Raw genomic sequence first — 21,022 nt, forward strand, 5'->3', positions numbered from 1 at the left:
GCACCACATGCATCTTGGTGAGTTGTCTTTGAATGAACACTTGTGTCAGCAAGACGGGTGAGGAATCTTTTGGTTTAGCAGTTGCTAGTCTAGGCCCAAACCAAAAGCACCCCCCTGCCCCCACAAAGTCCGGTGATTTTCTAAATCCAAAGCCTCATCTAAGAAGTTCACTAATTACCCCAAATTTTATAACAGGCCAAACCAGGACCTTGGATCCCAAATAGCCCTCAAACTTGGGTTGGCTCACATTCTGGATCCAATGTCTGCGGTGTGGGCTAAGGCAAAACTAGAAGGGAGAAAGAAAAAAAAAATCAGCCCTGCTCCATGGATCTTTAATATAGGGCCACCTCTGATACACTCTAAAAAAATATAATGAGACCACTATAATATATATTCCAGCCAAAATTCTTGGCTCCCAAAACCATCTTTATATGGCATGCAATACAGAAACACCCAGGAGACGCTATAAGAACTTTGACAAGGCTAATATTAAGCTAGAACAAAACAGAAGTACTGGCACCAGCTGCACTCAGCTCTTAAGTAAACTTGTCCCATTAAAAAGTAGCCTCTAAGATATTTTCTCTCTGAAGTGTATAGTAGCTTATAAAAAGCAGGAAGAGTTGCCAAGTCATAGATGTGTTCAAGTACTCCTTACCCTCATTAAAGAACATTCCCTGGCAGCCAGAAGCTTTGAGTGCTCCAGTGAACCAGATTTTATAAGGGGGGGTGTTTACAGTGGTGTGCAATGTAGCTGGAAATCACAGTACACTGTAGCAACCCTGTACTAGATACAGCTGTGTTTGAGCCTTGTCACCCAGGGCACAGAATACAACAGGCAGGGTGATCAATGACGTTCCAAAACAATAATGTCTATTAAGAAAAGAAATCTCAAGCCTCTCTGCTCCGTAGAAAAGTATCTAGAGATGCCAATGCCTAAATACACATTAGGTAATGAAATACCACTGAGGATCTAGGTCTCGCTTCCATTAGCTTCATTTATAATTGTATTTACAGAGGTGTCTTTATAGTAATCATGTACATAATTTAGGTTCTTAATGTACCCACTGATTTCCATAGCAGTTAGGAGTTAAATTCTTCTGTGGATCTGGACCTTAATGCCACCCCCCACCTTGTTCATGTAAAGGCTATTTTCGCTTCTCAGTTCAGTGTCTAGCACATCTTCTGCCTGGTGATGTTATCCAGCCCTCTAAAAGGAATCAACAAATTATCAAATACATAAAGTCTTTTCATCCTTAACACCGATGAAAAACTAGGGAAGATAAGATCCACACTTTCTCTCTAACAGTGTTAAGTGCTGAGAATGTAAAAACATGCATTCTCTTGGGTTTCTCATTTTTCCTCCCTGCTACCAGCAAGGCACTGTTTTCCAAAGGCTTTTCAGTTTCAGTTGAAGAAGGATCCCAATTTATGTGGCATTTCAGCAAGCTGCTAGTTATCCAAATCCTTCAGGCTGCATACACAAATACAATTTATCACCTGATTATTAAGATATGCTAGCTACCAGTTCCTACACAGTTAACCCCCATCCCTGTTATGATTTGGGGAATCCAGCAATGCACAGTGTATACATTTTGTGATCTTAGAGAATAACCAAGACTGAACAAAGAGGATGTAGACCCTGCCACACACGTAATTGTGTCACTGACACTTTCCCAGAGCAGCAATAATGTGGTTGCAAACCCTCAGCCAGTCTGACACAACCAGAGAAAGAGGATAGCCTGTGCAAAATTACACCTGGGTGTAGGCATCTGAAGATAAAAATGATCCCAAAGTGTAGCAAGTAATTAGAACTTAAAAACAGCAGAGCCTCACATACTCTGTGTGGTCACTCTGAGATAAAAGACTAAAGAAACAGATAGGCAGGCTCCCACAGCATCTGGATAGCTGCAGGACTAGTCAGAAAGAAAACAAATGAGAAATCTTGGTCTGCAGGGAAAAGAAATGGAAAGAAAAGTCATGGCCAGGCACCTTTCTGTGGAGTTTTGACTCAAGTTTCAAGCATGCTCAGAAGTGATGAGGAAACAGAGATAAGGAAACATGTACAGGGACTAATTTCTTTTTTAAGTGCCTTGTCTTAATCCGTGTATTTCTCATGCTAGGTAAAGTAACAGGATCTTGGTTTTCAAATTCTTACAAAGACTGCATGTTAGGCTTCATAGTTTGTTTCAGTTATGACATATTTTGCTTTAAGAGGCAGATTGTAGATCCAGAGTTCCCTTGAGTCAATATTCAAGGTTTGGGATGCCTAAGCTATAAGACAGCTCTAGGGAGCAGTCCACATCCTGGAGGTCTAAGGTGGCTTAATGGTGAAGCTGCATTTGTTTGAGGGGATGACAAGGTAGTATACAGCATCCAAGAAGTGTGCTGGAGAGACCAAGAAATGGGCCGGTGCCATAGAATCACAAAACCACGGAACAGTTTGGGTTAGAAGGAAACTTTAATGAACATTCCCCTGCCACGGGCAGGAACTTCTTTCACTAGACCAGGTTGCTCAAAGCCCCATCCAATTTGACCTTGAACACATCCAGGGATGGGGCACCAACAACTTCTCAGGGCAACTTGTTCCAGTGTCTCACCACCCTCATCATTATAAACGTCTTCCTTATGTCCAATTTAAACCTATCCCCTTTTAGTTTAAAATTGTTGCCCCTTGGCCTACAGGCCCTGGTAAAAAGCCTCTCTCCATAAGCCCCCTTTAGGTATTGAAATGCTGCAATAAGGAGTCCCCAGAGCCTTCTCTTTAACTCTCTCAGTCTTTCTTTACAGAAGAGTTGTTACAGCCCACTGATCATTTTTGTGGCCCTCCTCTGGATCTACTTAAAAAGGTCAGGAGGTTCACAACGGCCCACTCCTCAAGTCTGTCAAGGTCCCTCTGGATGGCATCCTTTCCCTCAACCATATCAACCGCACTACTCAGCTTTGTATCACCCGCAAACTTGCTGAGGGTAAAATCCTTCTATCTGTATCATTAATAAAGATAGTGAACAGTACCAGTCCCAATATGGACTCCTGAGAGGCACGCCACTTGTTACTGATCTCCATTTGGACGTTAAGCCATTGACTGCAACTCTTTGGATGCAGCCAACCAGCTGATTCCTTATCCACTGAATGTTCCATCCATCAAATCCATATCTCGCCAATGTAGCTAAAATGATATTGTACGGGACTGTATCAAAGGTCTTACAGAAGTCCAAGTAGATGACATCCATAAGTCTTCCTTTGTTCACTGATGCATTCACTCTGTCACAGAAGACCACTAGATTAGTCAGGCATGACTTGCCCTTTGTGAAGCCATATTGGCTGTCTTGGATCACCTCCCTGTCTTCCAAATGTTTCCATGATCTGTTCCATGATCTTACTTGACACAAAGGTGAGGTTGACCAGTTGGTACTTCCCGGGGTCCTCCTTTTTATCCTTTTTAAAAATGGGTATGGTGGTTCCCTTTTTCCAGTCGCTGAGGATTTCACCTGACTGCCAAGACTTTTCACTAGTTCAGATGTTTATCAGCCTAGTCAGACTATGTCTGAGAGGATTTAGACTGAAACTTGGCAGCCTGTAAAGTATCTAGCTATAAAATCTTTACCAAATTGTGATACTATGTATTTCGCTTCAGAGTATCAGTATATCCTGTGACCGCGTAATCCAGAAACTTTCTGTAATGTTCCTGGAGAGGAAAGGGAAAGGAGTGGGAGGGAAATGCAATTTTATACATATTTGTATATACACATTTGTCCTACAAGTGAATAGGACCTCACTCTGAACCAGGAAAGCAGCTGTAATTCTTTCCATGGACTAGTCATTTAACTGGATTACTATGGGAAATTTTATGGCTTCTTCCCCTCTGTTTTATCTGCCATGGTACATATAGAAGTCATCCATAATGTCACAGATTGTTTTTATTTCCTCCTACCACATTGCTGGCTCTTTTTCCTCTCGTGTCAAATACAGTTAGATTATACCCAGCACTTAGTGTGCCTGCTAAAAACTTTCAGATATGGCTGCATTTGGAAGTTATAAAGTGTGGACAGTGTGAGTCATCAATATTGTATTCTTCTAAAGGGTCATTTAAAACTAAGATATCGTCCAAAAGACCTCAATACTGGGAGAAATGACAGCTAAAGTATCCTGCAAACAGCTTTGGCTGTGGAGATATACTGCCCAAACATGCCTTAAGCAAAACAAAAAGCCTTTCTATAGTAAATAAATTAATTGATTTTTCCTTCTATTTCTTCACCACATTACCTAATTCATTCATAGAGAATATCTTAAAAAATCAGCAATTCTGCTAATTATTTTATAGAAGACAACAGTACAGAGTTCTCACCACTTACAGATAAATGTAGACTCAGCACCTACATTTAGGAAAGAAAACTATTCTTATTACTGGTTAAAAGCACCCATGAACAGACCAAAGTTTTGGATACTGGTTCACACACTGGAAGATACACAACACTGGTTGGATTAGCATAAATTAAAAAATAAAAAATGTAACTTTTTTTCTAAGCTACTAATTTAGACTATAGTCAGTGGAGGCACTTCCAGAAGACAATTCATCCTACCTGCATTAAAATTCTATGCTTGGATGGCAGGAATTGCTGCTGAAAATGTACATCTTACAGTACCAAACACACGGGAAGCCCAGACTAGTCATCCAGAAGTCGGGTAAGGCAAACTCCACCATCAGGGACTCTACATACCCCGTTGTTTTTCTGCTCTATGGCACCTGTTCACAAGAAACAGTCACAACTCTCTGTGAAAACCTCTACTAGAATTCCCGTTGGACCAATTGAACCACTAATAAACAGCATCTAACAGGGCATTATAGAGCACTTACTGCTCTCAGGACTCTGGCGACAGTGGTAATTCAGATCATACCATAAACTTGAAGAGAAAAGGAGCCTCTTGTTTTATTTGTACAGCACATCAAACTGTGGGGACACTGTTCAGGGTCAGGGTCTCCTTTTACTCCTTTGTCCCTCCAAGCTCCGGCTCGCAGAGATCCCAAACAGTCTCTGTGCAGAACATGGCATAGAAAACTTACAGATCAGCAACATAAGAGACCTCACCATTTTCTCCTGTGATGAACAAAAGGTTCCATATCCAAGTAGGGAATGCATTTTAGCTTCAGGAGGGAACTGTACAGGGATGCACTGAACAAGTCACCGATCATCCTGGCCACCATGACAGCCAGCGTTACCAGTAGCAAGGACTGAACATCATTTGTGATCTCTACCTAAGGAGGAAACAGAGCAAAGGATTTTCCATTTTTTTCATATACCTGGAGACAATGGCAATGGTTGCACAGGACTGCCTACTTCTTTCACAAGGGAACAAGGAGCAATTCAGTCTGCTAAAAGTGGAAGGGCACTCCTCCCTCCTTTCCCAGGGATAGGTAATCAATCAACTCTTCCACCAGTCTTGGCTGATGCAGTGACAGCTCCCCCTCCCGTTCCTATCAGCTTGAAGCATTACACTTACATTAAGACTTACATCTGATTCCCATATTTCACATGGCTTGTAATAATTTTGAAGTATCAGAGGAGGGTAAGTAGAGATGGAGTAGCCAGATTGCTTAAAATAGCTTGGCATTGTGACAAATATTAAAAAATGCAAACAAATCCAAATATTTTTTCTTTCTTGCTGAGCTCAGGAGATATAAAATTGTTTTCCCATACTGCTGCTTCCTGACAGAACAAGCTCCTTCTACAAACATTGTCTTGAAGGATGCCAGAAAAGGGAACAAGAAGCTTTCAACAGAAGTCCAGCTCAGGAGGTCAACAGCAGGAACATCATGCAGTTACCATGCTGAACAACATTCAGCAACATGAGGCATGGTGCAGGCATCCCTGTCCCCGTGATCACAAATCCATGAATGTGGCACTGCAGCACTGTTTGCAGAGAAACATATGCACAAATTATGGTATCTCACCTAAAACATCTTTCCTAAGTATACTTGCACTTTCTCCCTATGTGGTGAGGGTATGGTCAGATAAGCAGCAAAGTATGTTATATGGGTTAATACTCTATCCCCCTCCAACTATTTGGTTTTGCCTCAGCGGTTGGACACAGCCACCGTAACAGCTCTGTGGGCTGAGCTCACTGCAGCGCAAAGGTAGGCTGAGTTCACTTGCCCTGCTACTGTGAACGTCTAACAGCTGTGGTGGCGGTGACTTAACAAACCACACCAGTACAACTGCCTTTGAATAAAGGATTCAGAGCAAATTCTCGTACACACAGAGTAATGTGAATGCACATAATACTGCTCATGCCCAACTCACAATAAAGTCAAATATTTTTCATGGTGAAAATGACCGCACAGAAACATTCTCTTTACTCTACCTTAATAAGACTTTTTTGTAAGACTTGACTCTACCTCCTTTCAGTTCCACTATTTCCCCTACTACTGCATCATATTAAAAAGGGATATTCATTAGCAATTATCTCGGGATTAAATATGCAAACTTTTCTCATAACACTAAGAGGCTTTTGCTCAGAAACTTCTAATTCAGCCAAAGTGAATTGCAGCACATTGCTGTTTAATAGACCTCATTAGCTAGAGATTGTTAAGTACTCCAAGCATCTACATTCAAAGAATGCCAATGAACACATTTCTGTCTGATAAACTGTAGCAAATTTACCCAGGCTTATACTTTCATCCTCCTTCTGTTTCTGTTCTGGGTTTGGAAAGATAACATCCAGGATGATTTACAGTACATCCCAACAAGGGACGCATAGGGTATGGTCAGCCACATACAACAGGGTCATGCAACTGTCCTTTCTGCTTGGACACAGCCGGAGCTTTCTAATAACACCACAGCATTCTTTGAATGTCTCTTTAAACCTAGTATTGAACTGTTTTATTTAAAAACACCAGGAACATGTCAGTTGAAAGGAAAACAGCAACTGTGGGATTCTAAGAATTGCTTCATCATATCTGCAGCAACTGATTCACACAGATGGAGACTCCTTTGTTGTGGATTCCTTTAAAGGTTTTATTTAAAAGTATCTTGCTATGGGGAACTCTTCTAGAATAAAACCAGCATTAAAAATTAATATAAAACCACTCTAAAACGCTAAATTTAAAAGCTCTTGAAACTCAAACTCTAAAAAACACTCTCAAGTGATTGCTTTAACCTATACAGAGTATCTCCAGAACAGCAAGAGCCAGCAGGAACTGGCTTTTCAGCTCCCCTCCTTGTTTTTCATCCCATTTTATCCCTTCCTCCTACCCTCCCACCCTCTAGCAGTCAAGCTCGCCTGGCCCAGGCCCTCATCCTTTATTGTCACAAACATCCAGCAGCATTTTACATCTGCTATTGAGAAACTCTGAGGCTTGTGCTGATTTTCCCCAGCCCTGCAACCCTCCTGAGTGCTGGGATCTGGGAGGGGATGGCTCCTCCTTATAGAAGTGCATCAAACACAGCAAGTGCCTCTGGGTTCAGCATCAGACTTCAGTTCCTCCAAGAGTTAATGCCTGCAGAGCAGTAATGCTGTTTATCTTTGGCAGGCTAGTATGGTTGAGGTCATTAAAGAAAGACATGTTATAAAAGCATTTTGAGCAATATCTTTTGTATGTAAGTAAGTTTAAACTTCGGCCAAAATAGAGCTGATAGAGTTGTCCTGAACTCTCACAGCACATGGAAACTAGAGAGGCAATTTTAGTGATATGAAATTCACTTGGAAATAGGCAATACTAAAGCAAAACCATGAAGCCAATCTGCAGATGACATAGAAATCAATTATATCTTATGAGGCATGAGCATGAAAAACAGATAAAATTGTTCATAAAATTTCAAGAAAACTTTGCGTGAAAGTTTTACTCATTATGTGACCTTAAGATAAGGTGAAGGTATACACTAATTATAGATCAAGTTATTTATGAAGCCCAGCCTAAAGCAAAAGTTCTATTAAAAAATTACTTGATTTCACATCCAAGTATTTGGAGAGCCAGAGAAAACCTTATTTCCTGCTTACTAGGGACTCTCAAGTTGTGAGAGAATATTTATTAGCTACAAAAAACATATCAAATACAAGAATAAACTCCAGAGATCAAATGAGAAATGCTGGGGAAGGAAATCACAACAAAGAAAGATTCACACACAAAAGATGCAGTCACTCATACAAGAAAAAGTATGCCACTCTTAGCACCGGAGAAAAAGGAAGAATTCATCAAAACCTGGACCTACAGCCTAAGTCCATTAATGACAGGGAAGACAGCAATGCAGCAGCAAATTTCTCCTTAGGGTATCTTGATAAAAATCAAGGAAGCACAAGTTAATCCAAGAACTGTGATAGATTCAAGTCATCTGACATAAATAAATGGACACACACAGACTTACACACGCACACAATATAATGTGCTCTTCATAAGGCTTCATTAGTATTCCCAGTTTAGAGAATGGCCGTCTGCTCCCTGCTGAGAGAGACAAAGTGCAGAGCCTTGGGACTGGCTGCATGAGGACGTTAGTGCTGGGTGATCTTGGGTGTGAATTTACTGTGTATTAGCTACTTTGCACTAACTGCCCTGGGTACCCTTGGTGCTTGGGAAGTGAAAAACAACATACTTTACCTTCAAAAAGGAGCCCGCCTAACTCACGCAAAAGCACTCAAAGTCAGCCTGCACAAAAGCACTCTTAGTAGGTACTAGAAGCATCCACCCAGGGAATTAGTGCCAAGTAACTAGCAGGCTGTAAATTCACACTGGAGCTCCCTGCATACTAATTCTCCCCACACACGGACCCTTGTAAGCCCCGAACAGCAGCCAAGCAAGCCCAGCCGCAGCCCAACACCATTAAAAGCCCATGTGGTCCGGGGCTGGAAGTTTATGCTGCCTCTCCTTTAAAAATACCTATCTGTTCAAACCAGTCCCTAAAGAATCTAAGAAAAGAACAAATTATGCAGTGTATTACAGAGGGAGAGATAAAATAAAGGTGACAAAAGCAGAGAAAGGAAGGGAGTAAGTTGGGGGCAGCCACCAAATACGAACTCCTTGGCCATTAAATGTGATGTTTTGTTTATTGATATTCATTCCGAGCCTGCATTTTAGGGGCTGCTATTTAGGATGCAATTTACTCTCGGTGTATGTTGCCAGATATTTTTTTTTTCCTTTTGATCCTACGGGTGCGGCAGGCTGTGCCAAAAATGTCTTTGCCTAGGGCAGTCGTCTATGTAAAGCCAGCAGCGCTAATAGGCGCTGGAAGCACTCGACGCTGACACTTCATACATCAGCAGCCTAGTAAATTGCACCTATTTTTTTCAATATTCTCTCTATATACAAAATCTTGAAAAATGTCATTTACACACAGAGACCACAATTAGTTTATTAGCACAGTTACTCAAACCTATTTAAATATCTTCTTTGTCACTGGAGGCACTTTTCAACAACCCCCATGGTCCTGAGTTTCTCAGGCCTCCACATCATTATAATCTATTAGGCACCTTCATGTCAGCTCTGTTTTATTATATAACACATAATTATGCATTTCATTAACAACATCACCAGGCACAGTACATCAAAGGGAGAAAGGCAGCTGCTCAGGAAATTCAAAAGATGCAGTTTACTTAAAGCTCACTGTTAAAACCCTCCCCCACTTTTCAATCAAATTGTGGTTAACATGTTTCAAAGGTTTTACTCCAGCTCAGAGAACAGAGTCCAAACAACCTCATTAGGCGCAAGGCTGCTGATACAGTGAATATTCCCTGAACCCTTCATACTTCAATAATGTCAAAAAAAAGATCATAAGCCAGCTACACAGTGCAAATCGATTTTCTTTCTTCTACTGGAAACCCACTTAGCAAGAGCGCTCTCTTGCTACTTGCAGCTTACAACGACAAATGCAGGAGAGAAGGCTTATAAAAAAATAAAATTAAAAAAATATATTTTGTAGCCTAATTCATTTTTCAAGATTTGTTCAAATAGGAGAGCTGTCTGGCAAACTGAACAAACAAAAGACAGAATCTTCTCCCTTCCCATGATATAAAGACCATCGTACTTGGTAGAAGCAAACTCTCCCAAAGAAATGCTTTTTATGTTCTTCATCCGGTCACAAACACTTAACTGCAAAGTCTGGAATTTGAAAAATATTTGGAAAAAAACAAGCGACTGCTGGACAAAGGTACAAGACAATATGTCTGAAAGCAAGTTTAAAAAGAGAGTGAGTGGGAAGTCTTGGTACTATCAGCCACATCCAGTTGTTTGGGAGCTGAGGTTGCAGCTGGCACAAAACACCAGCTCTAGGCACAGTTTCCTGGTCTCCATGCCACCAGATTTTGTGGAGGAGTACACATTCCCCCAGGAAAGCAACTTTTGTTTCTCTCACATACAACCAGAACTTCTCTCATTTGAAATTTTTGCTAGTATTGATTAAAGACACCAAGAATAAAATCATTCACAGTCAACAGAACATTACCAAAGGGTGGAGGGCTTGTACCCAACAGAAAACCTTTGATTGTTTTTTTCATGGAGCAAATGCCAACAAGGTTGCAAGCTGATTGCTTGACATAAAGAAGGGAAGGAGAGAACAATTCTCTATTCACAGCACTAAAAGAGCTGTTCGTGCAGCTTTCTTGAGAGCAGGAGTTTACGGTAATAATGTCTCCCATGATTAGATATTTGTATCATCACAGCCCTTTCATAAACAATGTAGATCTTCATTTCAGTTTCTTTAATCTCTCAATTATGACCTGCTGGCCCTTAGCAACCTGTACGTTGAACGCTTGAGTCACTTTACTTCCCACTTAATAATGTCCAGACAAACTATGAACTGAAATGCTGTTATCATGATCTGCTGTTTTCATCTGGGATTACTCCAAAAGAGGCACCTTCTTCACATATCGATCCAGCTGAATACTCCCTCCCTGCATTTCCATTAATCTCTCTTTTACTAAGTGAAAAATATTCCTTTCTTGTGCACTTCACCTTTAAAGAAATCTTTTACAGTCCTACGACTACATCCATTAATTCAATTCACTTTATCTCCTTATCACTCATCACTATCACTGCTGGAAATTTTTGGAAAAGTGGGATGCTGCAATACAGTAAACATAAATCTCCTAAAAAGACATGATTGTCGTGCTAGCCCCAAAAAGTTATGCATTCATGTTCCCTCACACTGCTGAAAATGATTATTTCTTGCAGCCTCAGGCACACGAAGCTGTGCATCACGCTCTACAAAGGGCGGCACACCCAGCGTAGGTTCACTCTGAGGACATCCTGCCAAACCCCAGTGCCAGGAGGATTACACAATTAGTGGGATTCTTCCTCTTCCAGAGCTCAACTCCATTAACTATTCCAGGCCATTACAAGAAGTAGACAGCCTCTAGCACCCTAGAGCTTAATTACTACCAAGACAGAGTGCAAAAAAATGTCTTAGTGCAGGGCGCTTAGTTTTTCTCTTCAAGCAAAGTAGTTCTTATAATTCACACTCATGCACTGCTTCTTAATTTACCTTAATTCATAATGTTCAGTGAGATCTTGTCCCGTTTTTCTCTGATGTAGGTTTAAATATTTGTGGGAGTTTTTCTGAAGCCAACCAGCATTTTGTTGATGATTTCCTTGTTAAAAGAGAGAACAACTTTTTCTAGTTCCAAGACCAAGCACAGCAGCAGCAGATTGCTAAAGAAAATGTAGAAATACCCAGCACAGCTAAGTAATCCCTGGAAACATATCAAAATCCTTTAAGCCTCAGTCCTTGGGAACTTGAATGGAAGATGCTATGCAAATGTTTGATTTCTTGTTTCAGTCCCTCAAGGTCTATAAATACACCTGTTTTGACAGGTTGTGGCAATGGATGCAAGTGATAGCGGAAACAGTAAAGGTGATAGCAGCAACTCTTGCCAAGATCCCCTGGAAAGATATTTATCAGTGATTTTTTTGCAATCTGGCTCTTTTATCTTACATACATAGCAGACACCAAACCCTGAAAGGAGGTTTTAAAGCTGTCTAAAACCTGTGTCTCAGGAAGGTTACACTGGTTCATGTTGTGCCAAGTGAACCTTCTATTAATAAAAACAGCAGCATTGTGTATGTGCACTGCTGAATACACCTAAACATTCAGCAGGCTCACACATTAAATCTTTTCAAAACAAGCACTGTACAGTATAATAACCCAGCTAAGCAACCTTGTACTTTTTTAACCCACAGTATCACAGAATTCTTAAAATTAGCATTCATGAGCGTTTTTTAAAATAAGATAGACAACTGCAATGAATCTCTGTCATATTTAAGTGATGCTAAACCAAACATCTCCAGAATGCCATGAAGAGAAGAGCCCAGTGACTACAGACAGCTGCAGAGTGGACAGTGGATTTAGCAAGGCTATTTGATAAACGCTCTACACCATGGGCTACAGGCTTCATTTCAGATTTAAATTCAGTAGGAGTTTAGGCTTTAAATACCAGAACAGAAAACTTACAAAAGCTTGTTCACAAAATGAGCTTAGGTATCCATTCACTGAGCCTCCAGTTTCTTAAATAAATGCATTATGAAATCTGAGGTCCTAAAAACCATTCCCCATACCCTTCTCCATGAGAGTACAGTTTCACTTATTTCGTTTTCCAGACAAGCTACTGCCAAAAAACACACAGTGCTCTTCCCCTAGTTGGAGCAAATTCAACAGAAAATAGTAGGACTTGATGTATTTACCAGTTTGCTGATTATGCATTGCTATTCCAATTGTTTTGGGATCAATTTGAGTAAGACTAGGATCAGTACAGCATTACTCTGCACCTCCCCTTCTTTGTAGAAAGGTGACATCACTTGCAATCAGGTTCTGAAATAACATTAAATATACCATTCAAACACACAGGGCTCCTCCTGACAGGCAGTGTAAGCATAGCGAACGTGTACCCAGTTAGGAATAACTGTAGGCTTGGAGATTTTGAAAAATTGTTTTGACTAGGGTTTAAACACTTCATTAGAAAAAAATCAGGAAGCTTACTAACAGAAAATTAGACCCTGTCAAAACAACTTCTGTGAACCATCACAGGTGTAATCAAAAACATTAAGTGAGCCCTAAAGTATTTAAGTGTGACGGGCTGATGCATTAAACAGCCTAGCATTGGGAAGAACCTGCCAAATGAGTTTCCAAATAATTAAGCACTTCCTCTGTCTGCTTTTGAAGGAAACATGACGTGAAAAATCTTGAATACTACATGTTTTTCCCAGCTTCTGCAAAAAAATTTTCCTTTCTCCACCAAAATCAGGTGGAAAACTCTCTCCTGGGGAGTTAAAATGAAGACTGTAGCCATGGGGAGAAACCTGACCACAGCTAAATTCAGTATTGATTAACCCTGCTTCAGCAACTGTTCTGAACTATTTTTAAGCACTTAAGAAGAGAAGAATTGGAACCTGACCACTGAGTAGGCACATACGCCTTCCTGCGTTTCTGGTGAGGACTCCATAGTATGTGCCTTATTAATCAGCAGTGCAAAAAATGCTTCCTGATCCAGAGCACGTACACGTGTATTCATTCTAAAGTGAGGGTCAAAATCCCAACAAATGCTGACATGACCTGTCATGAGGCTCCATTACTTTCTCACACCGGAAAGGCTCTCCTGAAAGGCAGCTGTGTGCTCCTTATCATTTTTTCTCCAGAGCACTGGCCTATGTTTGCCTGAGGAGCCTAATGTCCCTTTCACACCCCTCCATCTTAAGCAAGTCAGAGGAAGGCACGATCAGAGATCTCCCAAGGTCTATGCTGCCAAAGTGTGCTGTGAGGATGTATTCATTTTTTTCAGTCCGTTCTTTCCCTTGTCTCAAGCATTGCATACACGCTGCTAAACAAGCAGGAGAAAGGGAAAAGTAGGACGCAAGCCTCCCAAATACATTCTCTTTTCTTTGAACAACGGCCAGGCTGAAGAAGAGCATGAGACGGGAGCAGTATAACCACAGTAACCTGAGTCTTCATGCTATGTGATCTGAAGCACCAGACATCTCCACTCCAGCCATCTCCACAGCTGTGCAACTTCATCCTTTCTAAAGCCAGGCACCGCTGTTTCACAAGTTGCACCAGCAACTGCAGCAAAGTCACCTGCTGCTGCATAACCCACCAGTGGACAACTGCCTGGGTGGCCGCTGCCCGTTCAGGGTGTTAGTGTGTTGGGGTTTTTTTAGAGGTGCAAGAAAGCAGCTCAGGTCTGGCTCTGCAATCTTGCCTGAGGCACAGCCATTAGGCATTCAAGTGTTCTTCCATCATCACTCTTCAATGTTTCAAGATGACCGAAAAGCCGCCATTAGGACAAGTCCCACCATTTAAGCTCCTCTTTTCTGCAGTGCTTCTACTTTTCCACATGCTTTCACAGCTTCCCCTTGGTGCCTGCTTCCATTCAGTCTTGCTCACAACAGCAGCACGCCTTTCACCAGCATTCACCGCCACCACCATGTGTGTCCTGGACCCAGTCTTATTCCTTTTCCCAAAAGCAGGAAAAATGTTGAAACTGCAACAAAATGTGTTGTTCTCCTGTCTTTAGCAGAGGGGGAAGGCCACGCTCCTCCTTAGGGATTTGCCTCTCTCAGGACCTACAGTAGGAGCCTTCTTCCCCCTGACAGACCACGTCCATCCCAGCAGCTGCTGTGCCGTGTAACCACTTTGCTCCTGTTTCAGCTGGGTCCAATAATCAAACAGGAATTTCTGGCCCTGACCCCCCATTCAGTAGAGCACCCAATTACATGGGGGTTTTAATTCAAGATGATAACAAACCCCTCAGGCTGGAAAAAAAGAGATATGCTTATTATGGTAGCTTTTGTCCCAGAGATAAAGCATTTCCTCAAAATTTGGAGGAAAACACTATTGGCAATGTTCTGAAGGCTTTAAAGTTAAAAATATAACAAAACTTAATGGTTTCAGATGCTTTTCCTGACAATGTAACTGAAAAATGTCTTTAACTTGGAAACAAATTAAATTTGCCAAAGAATTAGTACATAAGACAGCCCAATTTGATTTTGTAATTTGAAAAAATTAAAAACAGATAAGATACTGTGAATTAAAAATAACTTTTGCACATTAAATTCTCATGAACTTTCATTAAGGTTTGTATTACATGTCCCAAATGTACAATTGTATGTTGTAATACACTAGATTGCCTTATTTATAAAATACCTTTAAGGCTACTGAAAGACAGAGCCAGAAAAATGACTATATAAAAATGTTATCTTCTTGCATTACAACTTCGTTTCCAATGTGTGTATTTAAAACATTGATGCAGTCTCAATTTCAGTATCTCAGATGCACAACTGAACTTTCTAAAAGTTCAATGCCAATTGAATCCATGTACAATTCAGTCATGTCTGTTTATTTTACTGATAAAAACCTGGTGCCAAAGCTGAAACAGCTATTTTAAAGATAAAGCTGGATTCTCTTCTAATTTGTGAATTACCTACAGACTAACCCATTGTTCCCTAGTTGCAGTTCTTTACAGATGATGAATGAATGAATTGGAGGGGACTTCTTCTGACTTTCTTGGGCTGGGCTCACAAGGCTACCATCCAGAAAGAAAAAAGGTTTTCTTTCATTTTTCCCTACATACTTTTTTAATGGAATGTTCCAGTGGCTTGACAAATGGTTTATCATCCCTATTGAGCAGTATTTTTTAGGTTAAAACCCAAAAAGCTTTCATTTAGAGTATTTTGGCATCTCTTGAGAATTTTAAACTTGGATTCACCTTGGCCTCTCAGATTAAACTACATCTCCCACGATGCACCGTGGTTGCTGCCTCCTTCCTCAAACATACCAAGAAAGTCTCTTTGGTGTTTCATGGGAAATATTTCATTCCATACAGAAAAATGCTAACATGAAACAACAAAGCTTACAGCAAGATATTTTAAATACTTTTTCTTTATTTCCGTTTTTCAGATGTTCAGCTTTTTGATGAAATGTCAAAGGTGTTTGTAAAAACAAATCTGAAGGCCTAATTATCAGTCAAAAATAGAGTAGAGGGCATTTTTTAAAATCATTCTAACAAGGGTGGTGCTGAAAAAATGAGCTGTTGCAGACTTCCATGTTTACAGTCACTCACACCACAAAACTAGGCACTGAAGAACATTTTGCTGTATTTGACCATAAGATCATACTAATCTTATTTGACCATAAGATTTTTTCATGTGAACAAGAAATTAATGTATTTCAAATCTGCCTGTTCTCCTGCTTGATGGTACGCCAAAAGAGTACTCAGCACTCAGAGAAGTTTTCTCCTGACACCTCAGCAAACTATGAACCTTATCAAGGAAAGGATCACTCTTTGGATGGTATTACAAGTTTGGATGGGAACTTCCTTCTCTTCAACTAATCAGATGTTACACCACATTTTATATGCCAAAACCAAGACTGGTTTCTTTTAAGACCAGAAGGATCGATTAAATAATTCAATTTGATATCTTGCAAAATACCCTGTTTCCTGTAGTTACTCATGCCATAAGACCTGCCCTGAAGAGCTCTTCATGGACCAAGATCAAATAGCCTCCGTTTTCTGAAGCCCACAGCATGACAGTGCCACAACTCAAGTCCCACCGCTTCAGGGTCAGCTGGTCCTCACTTTGGGAAGAACATAAGGGCACTGGTACACAAGGCCAGCTTCGTGCCAGCACTCATTTTGTACACTTAATAATTTACCAAATAAAAGTAAGGCAAACTGGGTGGAAACTGTGCCTTACAGAAAGGCACCTGCACTGTAGTTGGTGTTTTAGTCAGATGTTTAAAGGGTATTTTTATTGTTCCCTTCCCATACTAGATCAAGATCCAAGAAGATTGCAACTACATGAACAAGCCTCACATGAGGCACAGTTTGCACTGAAGACCCTTTGCACCATTAAGTTCTGCCAACTCTGCAGAAACAGCTCCTTGAGTAACATCCAGCTCCCTTCTCAGGCTCTCCCTGTTGGTTACACAACAGTCCCGGGTACTCATAAGCCAGAGGGGTCAAGCCCCAGAGAATGGCCAGACAAGACAACCATTTCGTACCATGAGCTGCTTCCTTCCTTACTTCCCAGCTCAAGGAGCAGAAGGGAAGAGGGAAAAGCAGGAGGTCTGGGTGGCAGAAACAGCCCCCACCCAAATGGATGTGGAGGCTGCCCAGGACAAATGGGCGCTGCTGGTTTGTATGACGAGCAGCACGTGCACCACCAGAGCCATCCTCCCTCCCTTCTCAGGGAGATCTTGCCCTGCCAGCAGCCAAGTAATAATAGCAACAGGTAACAAGGGGGCAGCAGGCAGGCTGGAACTGAAAACTGAAGAAACATCATTCGTGTTCTGACAGATGTGCAGAACATCACAGGGAAAGCAATTCAATGGGCAGCCCAGCATTTCTGCTAAAACTCTCTCTCTGCTTCTCTGCATGTAAGTTAATTAGATGCCCCCAAAAATCACTCAGAACAGCACAATATAAATAATTTGCAGAGGCGAGCAGGGGAAATTCACAGAAATGCTACAAGGTATAACCGGGTACCAACCAAGACCCAAACACCGCTACTGGCAATCCAGTCCATGGCTCCCCAGCACCACAGAGGAGGAAGCTGAAGTGGAACATAACACAGTCCAACCACTCCCAGCACGTTGAAAGGCACACCCATTCAGACTTTTTCTGGCATCCCATTAGGCAAGAAGAAATCCTAGAATTTATATCTGTTAAAATTTACATTTAATCCAAAAGTAATACATATCACAATTTTGTTGCCCAGTTAACATACAGTTTACCCATCCTTGCCTGTAGAATAGAACTGTCATCCATTAGATCAGGCCTCATTCAGAAGAAATTTAATTTAAATCAACTCTATGTTGTCTAAAGACAACTGTATGTTGCAACACAGACAAGGAATGCCATGAGCAGCTAGGATTGTTTTCACTGTTTGGTCTTCAAGCACCAGCTATGTCATTTTATCTGACACCTCCACCCAACAAGGAAAGACTCAGAATTTATTATTGGTTTAGCATTTTCAAAACCATCCTTCCTGCTGGCATCATCATGACTGTAAACCGTTCAAAATGCAGCATCTTGTGTCCTACAACCATTGAGCAACACAGCTGTTTTAGAAGTCTTGAGCTTATTTTTCTAACATATCACCATTCTGCTTTTCTTAAAACTTCCTTCTCATTAGTTGGATTGGGTCTATGCTGTATCTTCACGTTGCATATGTAAAACAAGACGCGTCTGTCATATATACGGTAAGTGCCCACAGCTGATGCTCTACTTAAATTTCTTGTGCAATGACTTCAGCTTCTTGAGTTACTCTCTCAGAGGAAGTGAGAAGATTAGCCACAAAATGTGCAGCATTAGGTCCTGCCTATAATTTGAGGTAAGCACATTTTACCTAAATTAGATGTACTGAAGAATTACAGAGAGAGGGGGGAAGTTAGGGTTTGATTGTTACTAACTGCTGATACAGTTTATTTTATTGCTCTTACTCAAGACAACGCATAAGACTGCTGTGAAGCATGTCAGGAGTATGTATTACAACTGAGGTATCCAAATTATGCAAAAAATAAATGTTCATTTTCATTTCTTAATGGAATGTATATAACAAAGATGCCAAATTTCTTAACTATAGGACAGTGGTCACTTACAGCAGTGCAGTTTATTAAATACAGTGCTCTGCCAGTGTTCCTGTCTGGATGTAGGCATCAGAAAGTAGAAAGCACAAGCAAACCTCATCTCTGAGTCTTCAATACTGTCTTATGAACCAGATGATTTTACATACAGCTGCTTATTTCTGCCATATTGCAGATGCAGACAGACATCAACAAGCAACTTCTGATAGAGCTCTGAACACCCATCAGATGGTCATTTTATTTCAGTACCAACACTATGCCCATAAGCACAAGGCACTCATTCACAGCAGCCATACCCACCATTAGCAAAAGACTCAAGGACAGACCTTAGGTGGTTTAATCCCCTACGGAGTTTTCCCTTTGGTTTATGTAATGACATGGCATTTCCCCTTCCAAATCCTAAGGAATACTCTATTTTCTCCTTTAGTCGACATCTGTCAAAAGACTGATACTTCCATGTTTCACACTCAGAGGAGGATTCTGAGCTTTAACCTTTTCAGAATTAATTGCATTCCCCATATTCATCAGAAGAGATTTCTTGGAGAAATAAATTAGACCAATAAACTGATACACTGCTTTAATTCTGTTTGAACAGAACAGTCAAGAAAGGTAAGAGAGGCATGGCTGTTTTCTGTTGTGTGTAACAGAAATGAAGGCAACCTGGGTGACAAAGGATCAAAATAAAGCTTCTCTCAGCTTGCACACAGGGGCATCAGCAGTACTGGACAAGAACACTAATCGTAGGCTAGCCCAGTGCCACCTTTCATCTTTAAACCTTGTTATTGAGAGGTAAAAATACAAAAGGAATGATAAAAATACAGAATGACCCAGAGACAAGACACACTGTAGGAAGATGCTATTCCTCTTCCCACATCTAGAGCACCCTGAGACCAGCAAGCTCAGGACATGTTACACTTAAAAAGACATGGGAGACAGAAGGCTGTGGGAAGGCAAGTCATAAGGCTGGTCCTTATACTTGCCAAGGAAAATGTCACCACATCTACTATTTGCTGCAAAGAGCTGAGGATGAGGGTCAAGTGGCAGCATGGGGGGTAGAAAGAGGCAGCCAAGAGAGAAGAGGTGGGCAGATGCCTGTGGGGTCTGCCATGAAAGGAAAAGAGAGGAAAAAAAAAAAAAAAAAAAAGCATCTTACAAACCTGTTCACTACAAATCCCACATTCATAACTGTTTCCAAATGGAAGGCTGTGTGAAAAGCCAAAGCAAACATTCTCAATTCTTTTTGAACCCATCAGACAATATAGGAAAAATATGTGCATTTTATGGTTTGAGGGCACAACCTTTTAATTATGTGTTTGCATTGTCATGTCCAAGACCTTTTTTCTCCTCAAAAATTAATATTTCCTCAAGCAATGCAGCTATTTATCTTGGATGAACATGAATTGAAACACAATCTGCCGCTGCAAGAGTGGCGCAGCAGAGTTATAACATGACACCTAGGGGAATTCAGAACGCATTGCAATGCAATCCTCATCATTTTTCTAGTGCCTTTTCAACTGAGTTTCCTACAGTTCTCTTAACAGTTTCCAGCTATTGTTTTGCATATGCCGTACATGCAAGCTCACAGAGGCACTTGGAAAAGAAAAAAAAAAAAAAAAAAAAAAAAAAGAGTAAGTGCAGGTAATGGGAAAGGCAGGGAGAAACAGAAGCAAGTAAAATGCAGGCTTTTTCTCTCTACTGAGGCCGAATAAAACACCGTTCTGTCATCCAAGACCAGCAAGTGTTCTGGCACGTAATCACCTCTCACTTCCCTGTGATGAAGCACAACCTCATAAGCACAAAGCTAAGGAAGATGCTTTTGCCACTAAGGACTTGTATCTTCAGCAAGACCATAAAGTAATAGTTTACAAATGATACCTAAATTCATAGAATCATAGAATGGTTTGAGGTTGGAAGGGACCTTAAAGATCATCTAGTTCCAACCTCCCTGCCATAAGTAGGGACACCTTCCACTAGACGAGGTTGCTTAAAGCCCCATCCAACAGGTCTACCTTGGAAAGGACGTTACATTTAGTGGTAATTGGGGCTGTCAAAAAACTTACACCTAGTGTTCATGCACCAACATTTCCCCCTTCAAGTATTACAGACATAGTAGCTGGCCAACAAATCATGCAGTAACTTCTGAAAGATGCCTAACAGCAATAAAAGAAGCAAAAATACCAGAGTGTGTTCATACTTATCGGATAAGTAAGTGCTAAAGTACCAAGAGAACACCGAGGGAGGAGTGTTTCCATAATCAATCTAATTATTATTTCACAATAGAGAATTTTTTATGCACATACAACACCTTTCAAGCTAAACATTAAAAAAATGCTCCCTACACAATTTACACAACCTATCACTAAAATGAACCCAGTTCAGAGCAAGTGCCAATAAACAGCTGCTTTATCAAACACTGCGCAAGAGCGTATTAGGAGGGAAAATCCTGGCTTGGTCACTCCAGG

The 21,022-nt window shown here is 40.9% G+C and overlaps 1 protein-coding gene across 1 annotated transcript in view; it reads right to left on the reverse strand.

Moving 5' to 3' along the window:
• LOC106630928 (chloride channel protein C-like) overlaps positions 1-21,022 on the reverse strand; it is an 81,104-nt gene that overhangs the window by 32,082 nt on the left and 28,000 nt on the right. Inside the window, 1 exon segment of the mRNA XM_014277246.3 lies at positions 5,088-5,254. Coding sequence (XP_014132721.3) covers positions 5,088-5,254 — 167 coding nt within the window.

Source organism: Falco cherrug, chromosome 3 (genome assembly GCF_023634085.1).
Source record: "Falco cherrug isolate bFalChe1 chromosome 3, bFalChe1.pri, whole genome shotgun sequence".
Taxonomy (NCBI): domain Eukaryota; kingdom Metazoa; phylum Chordata; class Aves; order Falconiformes; family Falconidae; genus Falco; species Falco cherrug.